The 16,943-nt window shown below is 43.4% G+C and overlaps 2 protein-coding genes across 4 annotated transcripts in view; both read left to right on the top strand.

Annotated features, from left to right (window-relative positions):
• Positions 1-12,121, top strand: part of LOC142742194 (uncharacterized) — a 32,026-nt gene extending 19,905 nt beyond the window's left edge. For 2 of the 3 annotated variants that reach the window (XM_075851703.1, XM_075851705.1), the window contains exons 7-8: positions 4,263-5,395; positions 10,434-10,896. In XM_075851703.1, the coding sequence (XP_075707818.1) occupies positions 4,263-5,395; positions 10,434-10,573 (1,273 nt within the window). In that variant the 3' untranslated portion in view covers positions 10,574-10,896. Of the gene's footprint in view, positions 1-4,262; positions 5,396-10,433; positions 10,897-11,943 lie in introns of those variants that run through there. The other variant, XM_075851704.1, reaches the window with a different exon arrangement.
• A 3,977-nt stretch (positions 12,122-16,098) lies between these two features.
• The window catches only part of N4BP2L1 (NEDD4 binding protein 2 like 1), a 60,476-nt gene continuing 59,631 nt past the window's right edge, over positions 16,099-16,943 (top strand). The window contains exon 1 of the mRNA XM_075850029.1: positions 16,099-16,511. Within this exon, the coding sequence (XP_075706144.1) occupies positions 16,327-16,511 (185 nt within the window). The 5' untranslated portion in view covers positions 16,099-16,326. The remainder of the gene's footprint in view (positions 16,512-16,943) is intronic.

Genomic DNA, 16,943 nt, shown 5'->3' with positions numbered 1-16,943 from the left:
AGGTCGTTTTAAGATGGATGTAATATGTCCACGTTACCTTCTGTGTCACAGCCACAAGACCAGGGCCCCCCACAGGGGGTCTGATTCTTGTGACTGTCTCAAACTGCAGATCGCCCCACTTTTATCAGTAGTCACATCCTGTCTACCAGAGCCAAGGGCCAGGATGGATGCAGCTTTTTTGCTTTAGGTACTCAAAAGCCCTATATTCTCTCACAGAGCATATGTAAAAATTTTGTCTAAATGTAAACCATCCAAGGACAGTCCACATCACCTGCTGTCATGGTTCACTTAAAGGGGTTGTCCACTACCGGACAACTGGATAGGTCATCAGTATATAATTGGTGAGGGTCTGATGCTTGGACCCTGCACCGATCAGCCGCTTCGGGGGCCAGCGGGCACTGGATGTTATTGCCCATTACACGATGTACAAAGCCAGAAGCAGTTGGCTCCGTACATAGCATAGCGGCCGCTCTGCAGAACTACAGCTCTGCTCCTATTCACTTGAATAGAAGCAAAGCTGCAGGTCGTCTGTTGTTCCATGGGCAGAGCTAACTGCTTCCGGCATGTATGTTCGGTGCCTGCAGGCAGCCGGAGTGACTTATCGGTGCGGAGTCCGGGTGTCAGACCCCCACAGATCATGTACTGATGACCTATCCGGTGGATAGGTCATCAGTTATCTCGGTAGTGGACCACCCCTTTTATGGGCCGTGTAAACGAGCGCCGATCACACGAGAAATGATTGGATATGTATAGGGACGAGCGCTTATTACTACGATCGCTTCTCCCCATACATTTTCATCATGTCTGCAGCACATCTCCCTTATTACACAGGGAGATGTGCTGCCTACAACGATTATTTCTGCATAAAACACTCATGGACGCTAGTTTTCCCCGATCATTGGCCTTTAGGCTTTTTGGTTCTCTTAACATGAAATATTTTGGTATTTTGTAGATTTGCTTTTTTTCTGATATTTCTTTATGAAATTTTTAATACTCCTCTGAAGGTGTTGTACTTTCCAATTCATGGATTATTCGAGATATACTGAGGTAAGTGTCTTTATTGAATCATTCTATTAGAGTTGTAATTGTTAGTGTTCAGTTTTTGATCATAGTTTGTGTTGGGTGAATGTAAAAGAGGTAAAGCTATTTGCATGTGTTTCATTTCTGTACTGCAATAATGTTATTGATAGGGGAACATCATCTTTATTGCTGCTGATTATCCATAAAATACAATATCATTTTATCTGTATAAAAATACTTTGCAGGTGAACCGTGTTAAAATAAATAAAAAAATGACAGTTTAGAAAACCCATTTTCATATACCCTAATTAATCCATTTAATGGGGTGTAGTGCGACTACAAAGTGCGTCTCTCGCTCTGGAGGACCTGTCCTGATCTGTATCACACAGACAGCCTATTGATTTAAAGGCTGTCTACACATTTTGAAAAATGTTTATTTTTATTTTAAATAAAAACATTATGGCTCTTGGAATGATTTTGACTCTTTCAGATACAGCTGCTTTGTATCCTGTATACGGAGCAGCTGTATCGTGTGCTGAGACCTGATCTGGCTGTTACCGATCACATTTAAGTTCATAACTTGGGTTCAGTGACAGCGGGGCCTGCAATCTCTGGCACGAAGGATACACCTGTTATCCATCACATCTATCAGTCCCGCTGACCTAACAGATTCAGGTCTCGGCATACTATTCAGCTGCTCTGTATACAGGATACAAAGCAGCTGTATCCTAAAAAGTTAAAATAATTTTTAATAAAGTAATTACAGATTTGCACCAAACACACTGACCTTTTTATTTAAAAAAAATATTGTTTACCAAAGTGTACCTAGTCTTTAAATGGTTCATGTGTAATGTTCATATTCCCCTTGGTGGCGCTGCATGGTCCCTGCAGGGTGACCCTTTGTGATCAGCTTATCAACCAGGGACCCTTCTAACAAGTAGGGATAGTACATTATGGACAACCTTTTAAAAGGGGGTTGTCAGTTTCTTTTAAGATTTTGGTATAACTATAGGTTAAAAAGAATATTAGAGAAAACTAGATGAACCTGAAGGAATTTTGAGGCAGATTTTTTCTGCCTGCAAAATACTCTGTGTGAACAGGACCTAATGGGTGCTGCATATTTCCATGTCTAGATACCGTAAATTTATGTAAAATTATTATTTGTTTACTTGGATACTTCTTGTGTGGCTTTGCTATTTTTCAAAGTGAATAGTTAATTCCAAAAAGAGCGCTTTAATAAAAAATTACAAACATACGAACTTTGTGTAATAAAGCCTTAAAAAAATTATTATAGTGCGAATAGATTTATTGTTGTTGCGAGTAGTGTTAAAGGATAACCTGATTGATCACTTTTCTGTGGCATTTTCACTTCTCTCCCACCTCCATAGCGAGGCAGACAAAAAGCATCCGGTGTGTTTGCACAGTACTTATGGTCAACTTTATCATAGGGGACATTGGGACAGATTTACTAAAACTGGCGCTTTTATACACCAGTCTTAGTTTGAGGGCCACAGGAGTAAGATGCAACTCTTAATAAATGAGTTGAATCTTGTGCGGGAGAAAGTGAAATCTACGCCAGCTACCTGGTGCTGTAGATTTACGTTATAATTTACGCCTATTTCTGGCGTAAATTATAGTAAGTGTCAGGCCGCGGGCCTAGCCCCTTCTGCTAAGCCACATCCACTTTTTTAAAGCGGTGTGAGCGTCAGAAAACAGCAAATAGTCGGAAATGATTGCGTAAATACTGTGTGCGCTATAATTTACTGATTTTTAACGCCATTGTGGAGTAAAGATTTTAATAAAATCATGATCCACATCCTAATTGCCACTTTATGGTAGGCACATTAAAGTGGATTGTAACTTTGATCCATGTACCCTATGATTATGCTGACCAGGAGAACAATACCGAAAAACATAATCGGGACCAGGAAAAGAGATGTTCATGTTGTCAAGATAAGATACCCCCAGAACCAAGTAATGCCCCTTTCACATTGCGTTTTCACTATGCACGTTTGACTTATGCGTCGGGTAAGCCCCTGGCGTATATGGCTAACGTACCTATAGGCTCCCATTATACTGAGGCTAAAAGAATGTGCTTTTGGCCACTGTTGAGTGGAATATGTGGGGATGCCGTTTTTTTCTAGGTAGGATTATCTATTCTATCCCGCAAAACAAAAAAAGCAAACCACTCAATATATGTTCTTTAACGTGTGTGCTTATGGGCGACTGATGCCACTGTACGTTATCCATTTAACATGTACATCGTAAGCTTTTTGATAGCTTTTCATGATGTATCCGCTAAACAGATCCTATAAAAGGCTTATGGATGTTAGGCTGGATTCACACGAGCGTGCCGTTTTTGCGCAGGCAAAAAACGCTGCGTTTTGCCTGCGCAAAAGGCACTTAACAGCTCCGTGGGGCAGCAGCGTATGATGCGCGGCTGCGTGATTTTCGCGCAGCTGCCATCATTGACACTCCATTTGGATGTTTGTAAACCGAAAAGCATGTGGTGCTTTTCTGTTTTCATTCATCCTTTTGACAGCTGTTGCGCGAATCACGCTATTCGCACGGAAGTGCTTCAGTGCGACATGCGTGGTTTTCACGCACCCATTGACTTCAATGGGTGCGTGGTTTTCACGCAGCCATTGACTTCAATGGGTGCGTGGTTTTCACGCACCCATTGACTTCAATGGGTGCGTGGTTTTCACGCACCCATTGACTTCAATGGGTGCGTGGTTTTTACGCACCCATTGACTTCAATGGGTGCGTGGTTTTCACGCACCCATTGACTTCAATGGGTGCGTGAAAAACGCCCAAAGAACGGACATGTCGTGACTTTTTTTTCAGCGGACAAATGCTGAGTAAAAATCACGGACATGTCTGCACGGCCCCATAGACTAATATAGGTCCGTGCAACGCGCGTGAAAATCACGCGCGTTGTACAGACGTATTTGCTGTTCGTCTGAATAAGGCCTTACTGTTAGGGCATCCGTCACCGCCTGCGTTTAACATTTACTTTGTGATCTTTTCTTGGCATATATGTCAAATGTAGACCATAATCACAGAGCAAAAGGGACCTATTTAAAATGGGGGAAAAAATTAATACTTTAAGAGCATAGCAAAGTGCTTTGTGATTGGTGGGATTCTATTCTACCAGTTCTTCCTATAATAATACCAATGTATGGCAAAAATCTGAATACATTTTTTTTTTGTTTGTTTTTTACTCTATTCGTCTATTAAAGGACATACAATACGAAAGAGAAACGTCACAGAAATAGATATCGGAAGAACGGAAGGAAAATCACGACTAAGAAACACAATTTATCAGCCCAAGAGGATAAAGGACTAGAGAACTTTGCAGAAGAAGACACGGAGAATGACTATAACGTGGCAGAATATATAATAAATGCGGATGGAATGGGAAAAGTGCACGTGAAGATTATTTATTCTGGAGATCAACTAGCAACATATTGGCCACACTGCTGGAGTCTCAGTACTGCTGCATTATTTAGGATAGTGTCCAGTCTCGTAGCGCTTATGGACGGTCTTAAAAATCCAATGATGCCTAAATCTGAAATTCCCCAACTTACCCAGAGAAAGTGTTTGCATTATTCCTCCCCGCGGTCTTTGGTGATTGGTGATATGTTGTGCAAAGAAACAAAAAAAATTCTCCAAGGATGGTCGAAAGGTCTCCATGATCCAACCCAGGACATTATTAATGTAGGGCTTGAACTGTACTGTAATCTTATATCTTTTTTTGGAGGACAAACTTGGCACCTTTATGGCATGACATGTTTCAAGCTTCAAAATGTTAACTACCCAAAGAATCAACTTACCTTAAGGGTATGTGAAATCCAGGATGAAAAATCGAATCAAAAGTATTCAGAGTGTAAAAGATTCAATGATCATTACCTAGAGACCGAGATAAGTAAATGTGAGTGTGATCAAATCATGGACCGTACCAAACTCCACGTGGAAACCAAGTACACAACCCCAAGACCACATAAACGCCATAGAAAGATCTACAAATTGGCACCCACGTTTCAGCATCCAAGAATTCTATCCGCAACCCAAACAAGTACTTGGAAAAACATCTGTGCGTCTGTAGATGGAGATAATGGAATGAGAAAAATTGTCACTGAAGTTTGGAACAATGGTTTGAGCAGAAGAGATACAAGTTTTAGGGCTAAAGAAGCAAGTGCACATAACCTCGCTCTAGTGACCTCCAAGTCCTTGGATGGTCTTGAGAATCCTAGAGTAACAAGAAGTTACTCCGGTTTCCTTCTGGGGACACAGTCTTGTGCCGGACTCTGTTTACCAGAGCAGTTTGCCAGACAGCTTGTGGAAATATTTGGATGCCCTGGTAAACAATTAGGTAAACATTGCCTTTCTTGAAGAATCTTGACCTATAATCATTTTTTACCGGAGGAAGCAACTACTTCAGAGGTTCATCTACCAAATCAAATGTTGATCAATTTGCAGTGATAGGATCTAATGCTTTTCATTAACATTGTGGGTTAATCCGAGAGATCACAGCTAAATCTAGCCAAGGCAGGAACAAATTTACATAACCATCCTAATTTCTAGCCCCAGTAGTTACATGTCCATTCATCAGAATGTCAGACATTACTTTTATACTCTGTATGCCCATGACAAAGAACCCAAATTACACTGCCACTGCCAAAATCCCTGCAGAAAATCAAGGTGCTTATAGAGCCTTAAAGGGGTATTCCGGAACTAAAAAATTACATTTATTTAAATAAAACAATGAAAAAGATATAACTTTCCAATGTACTTACGTTTCATCAGATGGCTGTAGCGTCGTATATCCTCCTCCGTCGCCGTCCCCTTAGCAATGCAAAATCTGCACTTCCTGTGCAGACCCGTCCATTTGGTCTTCTGCCTTGCTTCCGGTTTCCGGCTTTCACACTGTACGGTTACGTCAAAAATGACGTAACCGTACCACGTGCTTCTTTATTGAATTAGAGCATGCGTGGTGAACACACTCCACCGCGCATGCTCTGTGAAATTATGTGGCTGCGTCTTCAGCGGCCGTGTATATTACACTGCGCATGCGCAAGGTTGAAGGTGTGTAGCGGTGTGTATACGAAGTTGCAGGAATAACGGCCGTTTCGGCCGTCTTCCCGACAGGTGCAGGAGCTGTGACAGCTGCTGTCTCGTACAGCAGCTGCCGCAGCTCCTACAGCGGTGACCGATCGCTGTGTCCCCGCTGTCTAACCCCTTAAAAGCCGCGTTCTATAGAGATCGCGGGTTTTTAGGGGTTAAGTTACCATCGCCGGCCTGCTACACGATAGCGGCCGGCGATGGTTACTATGGCAACCGGACACCAAACAAAGGCGTCCGGCTATGCCATCGACGGAAGCCTAGTGGGTCCTGACAAAGTCAGGACCCACTATGCTTGCTGTCAGTGAATAGCTGACAGTTCTAATACACTGCACTACGGATGTAGTGCAGTGTATTAGAATAGCGATCAGGGCCTCCTGCCCTCAAGTCCCCTAGTGGGACAAAGTAATAAAGTAAAAAAAAAAGTTAAAAAAGATGTGTAAAAATAAGAAATTAAAAGTTAAAAAAATCCCCCTTTTTTTCCCTTATCAGTCCTTTTTTATTAATAAAAATATATAAATAAACGATACATAATTGGTATCGCCGCGTCCGTAACGGCCTGAACTACAAAATTATTTCGTTATTTATCCCGCGCGGTGAACGCCGTAAAAGAAAATAATAATATACCGTACCAAAATCACAATTGTTTGGTCACTTCACCTCCCAAAAAATGTATTAAAAATAGATCAAAAAGTTGCATTTACCGAAAAATGGTCCTGATCGAAACTACAGTTCGTTACGCAAAAAATAAGTCCTCGCACGGCTTTATTGATGGAAAAATTATAAAGTTCTGGCTCTTAGAATAAGGTAACAAAAAGTGAATGATTTTTTACAAAACGTATTTTATTGTGCAAACGCCATAAGACATAAAAAAACTATAAACATCTGGTGTCACCGTAAGGCCGAGTTTACACGAGCGTGTGCGTTTTGCGTGCGCAAAAAGCGGCGTTTTGCGTGCGCAAAAAGCACTTAACAGCTCCGCGTGTCAGCCCTTTATGATGCGCGGCTGCGTGCTTTTCGCGCAGCCGCCATCATTATGACACTCCGTTTGGATGTTTGTAAACAGAAAAGAACGTGGTGCTTTTCTGTTTTCATTCATCCTTTACAGTGCTGTTGCGTGAATCACGCGCGTCCCACGGAATTGCTTCCGTGCGACATGCGTGGTTTTCACACACCCATTGACTTCAATGGGTGCGTGATGCGCGAACAGCGCACAAATATAGGACGTCGTGCGTTTCACGCAGCGGACATACGCTGCGTGAAAATCACGTACCTGTCTGCACGGCCCCATAGAGTAACATAGGTCCCTGCGACGCGCGTTGCAAAAACGTATAATACGCTCGTGTAAATGAGCCCTAATCGTATCGCCCCATAGAATAAAGTGAATATGTCATTTATAGCGCATGGTGAACGCTGTAACAAAAATAGAATTAAAAAACAATAGAATTGCTGTTTTTTAGTCACCGCGCCACTTAAAAATAGAATAAAAACTGATCAAAAAGCTGCATGCACCCCAAGAAAACTACAATGTATTCCTCAAGTGGTCTAGTTTCCAAAATGGGATCACCTTTTGGGGGTTTCCACTATTTTGGTACCACAAGACCTATTCAAACCGGACATGGTGCCTAATAAAAAGGCGGCCTCAAAATCCACTAGGTGCTCCTTTGCTTCTGAGGCCAGTGCTTCAGTCCATTACCGGCCCGAGGGCCACGTGTGGGATATTTCTACTGCAGAATCTGGACAATAAGTATTGAGTTGCGTTTCTCTGGTAAAACATTTTGTGCATAAACTTTCTAAATGCTGTTGTGAATACTTTGAGGGGTCTAGTTTCTAAAATGTCGTGTTTCATAGGGGTGTCTAATATATAGGCCCTTCAAAGCCACTTCAGAACTGAACTGGAAGCCCAAAAAAAATAATTAGGCAATACTTCGCTTCTATACGAACTAGTTAGCGATTCACAGTGTGATGAAGTAAGGGGAAGCAGCGCTTATACGAGCGGTGCACCCCCTTCAAACAGCCGATGACTTTTCAGTTCACAGGTAGCAGAGTTACATGATGGGGAATTTGTTTTCCTGTTGTGTAACTCTGCTACCTGTCAATGGAAAAATCAGCTGCCAGAGTGAAAAATGTTTCCACACAGAGGAGTACCGCAAAGAAACACCTGGGAATCAGACATGATGGACTAACATTTTTCCCTGTGGTGGATGACTTTTCAGTTGACAGGTAGCAGAGTTACATGAAGGGGAATTATTTTTCATCGATGGCTAGTTAGGAGCGCTGCTTCCCTTTAGTTTTTTCTTGCTCACTGTGAATCTCCGACACAGGATGCAGCGGCGATCCACAGGTATTGCTCCTTTTATCCCAATTCACATGTTAGAATTCAATTTTTTTTTATTTTATTTATATATATATATATATATATATATATATATATATATATATATAAAATACAGTATTTAAAACTAAGACTGTATAAACAGTTAATATACATTTAGAAAACTTATAATTATAAAGACCAAACTTTACGTATCATCATATAGGGTCAGTGTTGTTTAAAAACGCAGATATCCAGTGATTTCAGCTTGTGCTAGCAGTAATAGAATGAGAGCACCAAAATGAAGACTGAGATTGCAGAAGTTAGTAGAGCTGGGTGTAGTAGGCGGAGCAAGTGCACTGCTGCATGCACATTGCATGCTGGGACTAGAGCAGTGCATGCAGGGAGGAGAAACACAGGAAGAGAAGAGGAATGAACTTACTGAGCAAAACAAACCTCTCCAGGTAAACAATAGGGAGTAATGTTACTAAAACCATTTATTATCAAGAAAAAGCTAGACAGAGTGCACTAATATCTTAATAGAGGAACATTGCATTGATTTAAAAAAAAAAATAAAGTATTGGAAAACCCCTTTAATAAGTACTTAAATTCCCCATAAAACAACAATTCTGGAGCATCTTTTCTTCCTCTCTGTTATTCCTCCTGGAAATTGTGTGAATAAATTTTGCGTTAACATTCCCCTTGTCAATGGGGCGTGTCCCTACAGTCTGACACTGAGCACTGATTGGATAGTGTCAGAATGTGTAGCAACACGCCCCATTAACAAGAGGAATGGTAGAACCAAATTTATTCATACAACTTCCAGAAGGAATAACAGAGAAGCTTCAGAATTGTTGCTTTATGAGGAATGCAAGTATTCACTAAAATAGACGTCAGGACAGCTGACAGGACTTCTTTAAAGGGGTTGTCAATTTTGGACAATCCCCTTTTTATTAAAGTGGAGCTAAACGTTTGACAAACTTTTGACATGTCGGAAGTTTGGATTGGTGGGGATCCGAGCACTGAGACCACCACCAATCACTAGAACGAAGCAGCTGAAGCGCTTGTGTGTGAGTGCTCAGCCGCTTCGTGTCTGTTTGGCTTTTTCCAGAATGCCGATGTATCGGAGTACGGGCTCATAGACTTTCTATTGAGTCCGTACACCGATTTGTCTTTTTCCGGAAATGTATCGGTGTACGGACTCAATAGAAAGTCTATGAGCCAGTACTCCGATACATCGTCTTTCCGGAAAAAGCCAAACAAACACTAATCGGCGGAGCGGTCACACGAGCGCTTCAGCTGCTTCGTTCTAGCGATTGGTGGGGGTCTCAGTGCTCAGACCTCCACCAATCCAAACTTCTGACATGTCACTAGTATTGTCAAACATTTAGCTACACTTTAAAGTGTCAGTAAGTGTCCCACTGTTGGGACCCTCAGCGATCAGCTGTATTCAGCAGAAGTACTCGGCAGTATTCAATTCCCCTGTAGCACCACTGCAGAAAAAATAATTATAGTTTTGATTGCAATCACTTGACTGTCCATGTAATGCACAGATGTGCCGGGACTTCCAGAGTTAGGATTATGGCTGAACATATTCAGCGTGTGAATAGAATCTCCTTTATTTGGGCATCCGCTGAATGCGTTGCGCGCTTGTTCGGCTCTTGCATAAAAGAACAGGCAGCCAGGAAGATGGTCACATGGGTATATGACGTGACTGCCGCCATCTTGGGAGCTATGGATGGGATTACTGCCGCTGTTCACGGTTTACACAGCCGATCCAGAGGGAGCAGGGGGCCTTGAAATGCAGCGCAGTGTTAAGCAATGGGGGTATTTACAGTTGCCTGTGTCAGAACAGAGCCGTTTAGGGCATTTTAGATAATTGACAAGTAGATAATTAACATTCTGAACCATGCAGAATTTTATTTGTGAAGACTAGCAGTTAAAAATAAGCCATCCGCTTTATGTAACACTGCAGATGCATTTGAACCAAAGGACTTCATTGTACCACTTGGATATGATCTGGCCAAAAGAATATATCTAAAATGGAAAAAGTCATTGGAGGTGTGTATTTGTTTTTGTTTTCTTTTTCCATATAACACAACACATAGTGACTAGAGGCCTGCCTTAAGATTTACTAAGATTATAACCAGTTGCTTTGCCGTTTCCCTGACATAAAAGGATTTTAACGCAGGATGGTGAGTTGCTGCTTTTTGCTTTTAGTTCTGCTCTGGATTGTTTATTATACTTGTATCTGGAGTATGAGACAGGCTTGCATCCCATTAAAATGAGGGCCTAAGGGTATAGTCACATTTTCTGCAACACGTCTGACGTGTGTGAATATACCCTACTTTAGAGCATCTATAGGCAGTGGGCACAGCCAAATGTTGGGCTTAATGGTTTGTATACTCTTGTTTAAATAAAACATACCTTTTCCATAACTCTATGTATGCTTTATATTGTAGAGACATGTCTGACATTTTCATTGGTAGGGGTCCAGGCACTGAGACCACTCACCATGCGCTAGAACAAAGCTGCTAAAGTGCTTGTTGGGGCGCATAGTGGTTTTGGCCTCATCAGCTTACTCCATTATGTTCTACCAAATAAAGCTGAGAGGATGCGTGTCTTTATAAAGGTATGATACTATTTTCGGCCCATGTACTACTATTTGGAATATGATGCTAAAGGAAATCTGTAAGCAGTTTTGAGGCCTTAGAACTGCTGACAGCGGGATATGGGGGAGGGCATTGTAACCATACCTTATGTCTTGGCCATGCAAAAAACGGTCGCAAGTGATACTCTTCTCTAGCGGCCAATCGGGAGACTGCTTGAGGAGTCACCCAGAGGGGAAGGGCTGACACTGTAGTCTGAGGAGAGCCCAGGAGCACTTGCACATCAAGTACCCGCCTCAGTGGCATTGGCAACTGCGGTGTCGGGGGAATTAAACGTCGGTACAATGCCCTCCTCATCCTTTATATCGTGATGTCAGCAGTTTTCAGGCCTCAAAACTGCTCACAGATTCCTTTTTAATTGTTGAAAAACCCATTAAAAGGACTTGTCCCACTATTGATGATTATATTTCTATGTTAGACCACATAAAATCTAAAGAATTTTCAATTGTAATCCATAAAAATTGCTGCCACGTGTTCTAGCGCCCCCTGTTTTTCTTTGTTCCCCTCGGAGAACGTCCACCTAATGTGTCTAGCGTTAGTGGCTACACATGCTTAGTCCTACCACTCGAATCCTGCTGTACACGGGTGGTGGAATGATTAGTGCTGTTGTGCAGGCCGGCCAATTGGAATTAGCGCATTAGAAGCGGCTCCTCCTCTCCAGTACTGGACACATTAGGTGGCAGGCAATCCTAAAAAAAACAGGCGTCACCATAACAAGTATGTAACACATCCAGACACAGGAGCATTTTTTTTTTTAAAGATGATTCCAATGAAATTAAAGTTTTTAAACAGTAACTTTTTCTGTATTTTTTACAGACTAAATACAAGCCTCTCCCAGCAAAGTAAAGACCCAGAAACTCGTAAACAAGTATATAATACAATATATGGTATAGCTTCTGACTGCCATACTGGAAATAAACAACAAGAGCGGTCTTTAACACTATGGATGTTTATTGGACAAATAAACTTATTAGGCCCCCTTCACATCACTTTTTTGCCTTCCGTCGGATGTATACATCAGCACTCCTGATGTAAATCTCTGACAGAAGGCTGTAACGTATCCCACTGTATAGCATACAGTGGGATACGTCGCCAGAACCCACCTGGGTAGAGTTCAACCAAAAAAAAGGAACATTTTTAGGATAAGTTGGAAAAGATTGGGGTTGTCAATGCCCTAAGAATTTATGGCCTACTCTCAGGATAGGCCATAGGTATCTAATCGGAACGGGTTCAACTACGGGACCCATGTCGAACAGCTACTTTTAAGAGGGCCGCAGCGCTTGTACGAGCGAGGCTTCCCTTTTATTCCTTATCTGCTTGTACTGTGAATCACAGACAAACATGTAGTGGCGGCCCACAGTATAAGGGTATGTTCACACGGCCTATTTACGGACGTAATTCGGGCGTTTTTGCCCCGAATTACGTCTGAAAATAGCGCCTCAATAGCGCTGACAAACATCTGCCCATTGAAAGCAATGGGCAGACGTTTGTTCACACGAGGCGTAATTTACGCGCCGCTGTCAAATGACGGTGCGTAAATAGACGCCCGCGTCAAAGAAGTGACCTGTCACTTCTTTGGGCGTAATTGGAGCCGTTATTCATTGACTCCAATGAATAGCAGCGCCAATTACGTCCGTAATTGACGCGGCGTTCAAGCGCCTGCACATGCCGTTACGGCTGAAATTACGGGGATGTTTTCAGGCTGAAACATCCCCGTAATTTCAGCCGTTACGGACGCCCTCGTGTGAACATACCCTAACCGCCTTCTCCGACTCCCTTCAATGGGAGACGGCCGTAGTACTGTGAACTGTCGCTACAAGTGTGTCGGCGATTCACAGCACGAGCAGGTAAGGAATGAAGGGGAAGCAGCGCTCGTACAAGCACTGCGGCACCTTCAAAACAGCTGATCGGCGGTGGTCCCGGGATTCAAACCTGGACAGATCAGATATTTTAAGGGACTGGACAAACCCTTTAAAACAGCTGACAGCGCTTTATAGAGGAGGAGACGAGCAGTGTAGTCATACCTGTGGTGTTGGTCATGCAGGTTGCATGACCGAGAAATCTAGGTCTTTCCCTGGCGCCGCAGTCACAAGTGCGGCTCTTAGTGATGGCTCTAGCGGTCTCCTAATTGGATGCTAGAGCTATCACTCAGATGGGAGGGGCTGGGGAACATTCAGTGCTAAGAGCCGGGAGCAGTGAACCTGAAGGGGCTGCCTCCATGGTACTTGTGATTGCCATGCTGGGGGCATTAATACAGGTGTGATTGTTCTGCTCTCCCCATCCTGTATGTGGCGCTGTCAGCAGTTTTGAGTTTTTTTTATGATCTACCGCTGAGAACGTCACCGTGGTCGCTGAAAAGGAAAGGACGCCTCCTTAACCCGAAGAGTTCTGCCTCTACCACTCCAGTGTTTCCGTCCCAATAGTGACTTCACATCGCGGAGAGGATGATGCGAACAGAACCAGTGCAGTGGCAGGAGGAGTCTCAGGATAGGAAGACAACCTGTTGGTATTACCATAAAAGCATCTCCTAGGATTTTTCTGTCTATGGGTAAATAATTGCGTCGTCCTCATTCGAGCCAAATGGTGAAAAATGGCGCAGTTACGGTATTTGCACGCAGGGCAGATTGGCTGTGGGTTTTCTGCAACAGATTTAATTTCGGAAAATCTGCAGCGTATTACACTAGCAGCAAAGTGGATGAGATTTCAACAAATCTCATCCACGCGCTGCGGAAAGAATATGCAGAAATTGACCTGCTGTGCGGATTCTTTATCTGCAGCGTGTCCATTTCTATTGCGAAAACGCTGAGGCATTTACACGCACAAAAAAAAATAAGAGTTGGAAATTCTACAGTGTTTATGCTGTGTGTGTGGACGTACCCTTAGGGTATGTTCACACGAGGTCATTACGTCCGTAATTGACGGACGTATTTCGGCCGCAAGTACCGTACCGAACACAGTGCAGGGAGCCGGGCTCCTAGCATCATAGTTATGTTCGATGCTAGGAGTCCCTGCCTCGCTGCCGGACAACTGTCCCGTACTGAAAACATGTTTTCAGTACGGGACAGTTGTCCGGCAGTGAGGCAGGGACTCAGTACGGGACAGTTGTCCGGCAGCGAGGCAGGGACTCCTAGCGTCGTACATAACTATGATGTTAGGAGCCCGGCTCCCTGCAGTGTGTTCGGTCCGGTACTTGCGGCCGAAATACGTCCGTCAATTACGGATGTAATGACCTCGTGTGAACATACCCTTATACTATAAATCTGTGACTGGGGTATGCTGAGGTGGACGGACCCTTATACTATAAATCTGACTGGGGTATGCTGAGGTGGACGGACCCTTATACTATAAATCTGTGACTGGGGTATACTGAAGTGGACGTACCCGTATACTATAAATCTGTGCTGCGGAACTGAATTTTTTCAGCGCATCTTAATATCTGCCTTTTTGTATGCGATGGGTAAATGGGCTTTGAAACATACCCTACACAACACGCTTTTTTTCCATCTGCTCATCCTTCTCCTGACCGTTTTAGTTAATATGTCTTTATCATTTTGCACTCAAGAGCGAACAGCCTCTGAATCCAGGTGATTTTAGAGCTGATTTTCAAAGCGTGTTTTTTTGTTTTTTTTTAGGTGTCAATGAAAAAAAATCACATAGTAAAATACTTTAATGGTATGTTCACATGGCTTATTTTGTGCTGTAAACACCCCGAAAAACGGTTGAAAATACGGAATCTGAATGCTTCAAACATCTGCCCATTGATTTCAATGGAAAAAACAGCGTTTCGTTCCGACTGTGTTTTTTACGCGGCCCTTTGAAAAAACGGTGCTCACAACAACGCCCCGCAAAGAGAAATGCATGTCACTGCTTGAGCTGTTTTTGGAGCCATTTTTTATTGGGTCAAAAACAGCTCCAAAACGCTTGATGCTTATAAAGTGTCTGAAAACCAGAGGCTGTTTTCCCTTGAAAACAGCTCCGTATTTTACAGCCGTTTTTAGTTTGCCGTGTGATCATACCCTAAGAAGTGACGTGTCACCTCTTTTTTTTATGAAGGCGATTTTTAATTCATCAGTGTAAAAATATGCCTTGTATAAACTACAGAGCGTATTTCTTAGGGTATGTGCAGACGTAGTGACCAAAAACGTCTGAAAATATGGAGCTGTTATCAAGGGAAAACAGCCCCTGATTTTCAGACGTTTTTTGAGCAACTCACGTTTTTCGCGGCGTTTTTTAGGTCCGTTTTTGGAGCTGTTTTCATTGGGGTCTATGAGAAAACAGCTCCAAAAACGTCCAAAGCAGTGCCCTGCACTTGTGTTGCCGAGGCTGTATTTTTACGCTTCGTCGTTTGACAGCTGTCAAGCGACGACGCGTAAATTACAGGTCGTTGGCACCGTACGTCGGCAAACCCATTCAAATGAATGGGCAGATGTTTGCCGACGTATTGTAGCCCTATTTTCAGACGTAAAACGAGGCATAATACGCCTCGTTTACGTCTGAAAATAGGTCGTGTGAACCCAGCCTTACTGAAATCAATCATCTGCGCTTTCCATTTTACGCACTGAAAACATGTTGTGTGAACATGGCCTAACCCTGACCTAACATCTGTCCCCCACATCATGCTGCAGACGACAAAGGGCCGGAAAACGGATTTCATGATTTGCCATCAGGTTCACAAGGTTTTATGGTGGTCGAAGTTCCATTCACATGAAGCGCATGGAGTCCAGGTATTGCGGTTGTAAAACAGATACTAAAATGCAGAATTGAGCTGTGTAATAGGCTGCTACAAGCGATAAGGACGCTTTGCGTTGCTACATTTCGCTTAGGCTCCCATAGCAACCAACCAGATTCCAGCTTTTATTGTTGAAAAGCCCTTTAAAGCGAAAGCAATAACCCAATTCGTTACTTCCTGTATTTTTGCCTTGCTGACACTGGAGTGCTACGAGAGCCCTCCCCCGCCTCGCATCATGGTACGTTCCACACGGGCTCAAGTACATAAGCTTGTCAGTACTATTACATGTAGAGGGGGGCACTTTTTCCCCCCACCGTACGGAAATAACATCGCAGTGTCCGGGCTCCCAGCAGTGGTAATGCCCGGGCTGCATGCTCATCACACAGACACCTTCCCGCATGACTCCCTGCGATAACCGCAGGCTGTGACAGAGGAGGGAGCGCGGCGGCGTTGGGACGAGGCTGAGCAGTATGGCAGAGCGGCTCATCAACTCCTTTGGGAACCTGCGACTGGACGAGCGGCGCCCCCGCCGGCTGCCACAGAACCGACCCCCGACTCAGCATCGCCCCAGCCCTGCTCCTCCGCCCTCCAGGTTTAACAAGCACATCTACTTGTTGCGGGGGCTACCGGGATCTGGCAAGACCAGCCTGGCCAGGTAGGATCAGAGGGTCCATCATATAACGGAGGGGGAGGGGCAGTACACTGATGTTTACACCTGCAGGAGGCGCTACACCATCACTGCGGGGTCCCGGGACTGTCATAAGTAAAACAAAAACAAAAAATATTGTAATAAATGATTTAAAAATAAAACATTCTTTAGGCTTTGTTCACATCTGCATTTGGTGTTTCCGTTGTTCTGCTCCGACAGAGGAGCAGAAGAATTAACATACAGAAATCGCCGGTTGCTGCTGTACAAGTACAAGGGGTGCGCAACTGTTTTTAGTGCAAAGTAGTAAAACGTAAAAAGAATCAATATCAATTTTCTAGCGCTGTAATTATATCAACCCAGAGAATAAAGTTGTCATGTTATTTATACCGCAGGCTGAATGCCGTAAAAGCAAAGAATAATGTAGAAATTGCTGTTTCC

The sequence above is a fragment of the Rhinoderma darwinii genome, chromosome 2, assembly GCF_050947455.1.
Source record: "Rhinoderma darwinii isolate aRhiDar2 chromosome 2, aRhiDar2.hap1, whole genome shotgun sequence".
Taxonomy (NCBI): Eukaryota; Metazoa; Chordata; class Amphibia; order Anura; family Rhinodermatidae; genus Rhinoderma; species Rhinoderma darwinii.
The sequence above is the reverse complement of the archived record's forward strand: the minus strand, read 5'-3'. Positions and strand labels throughout refer to the sequence as shown.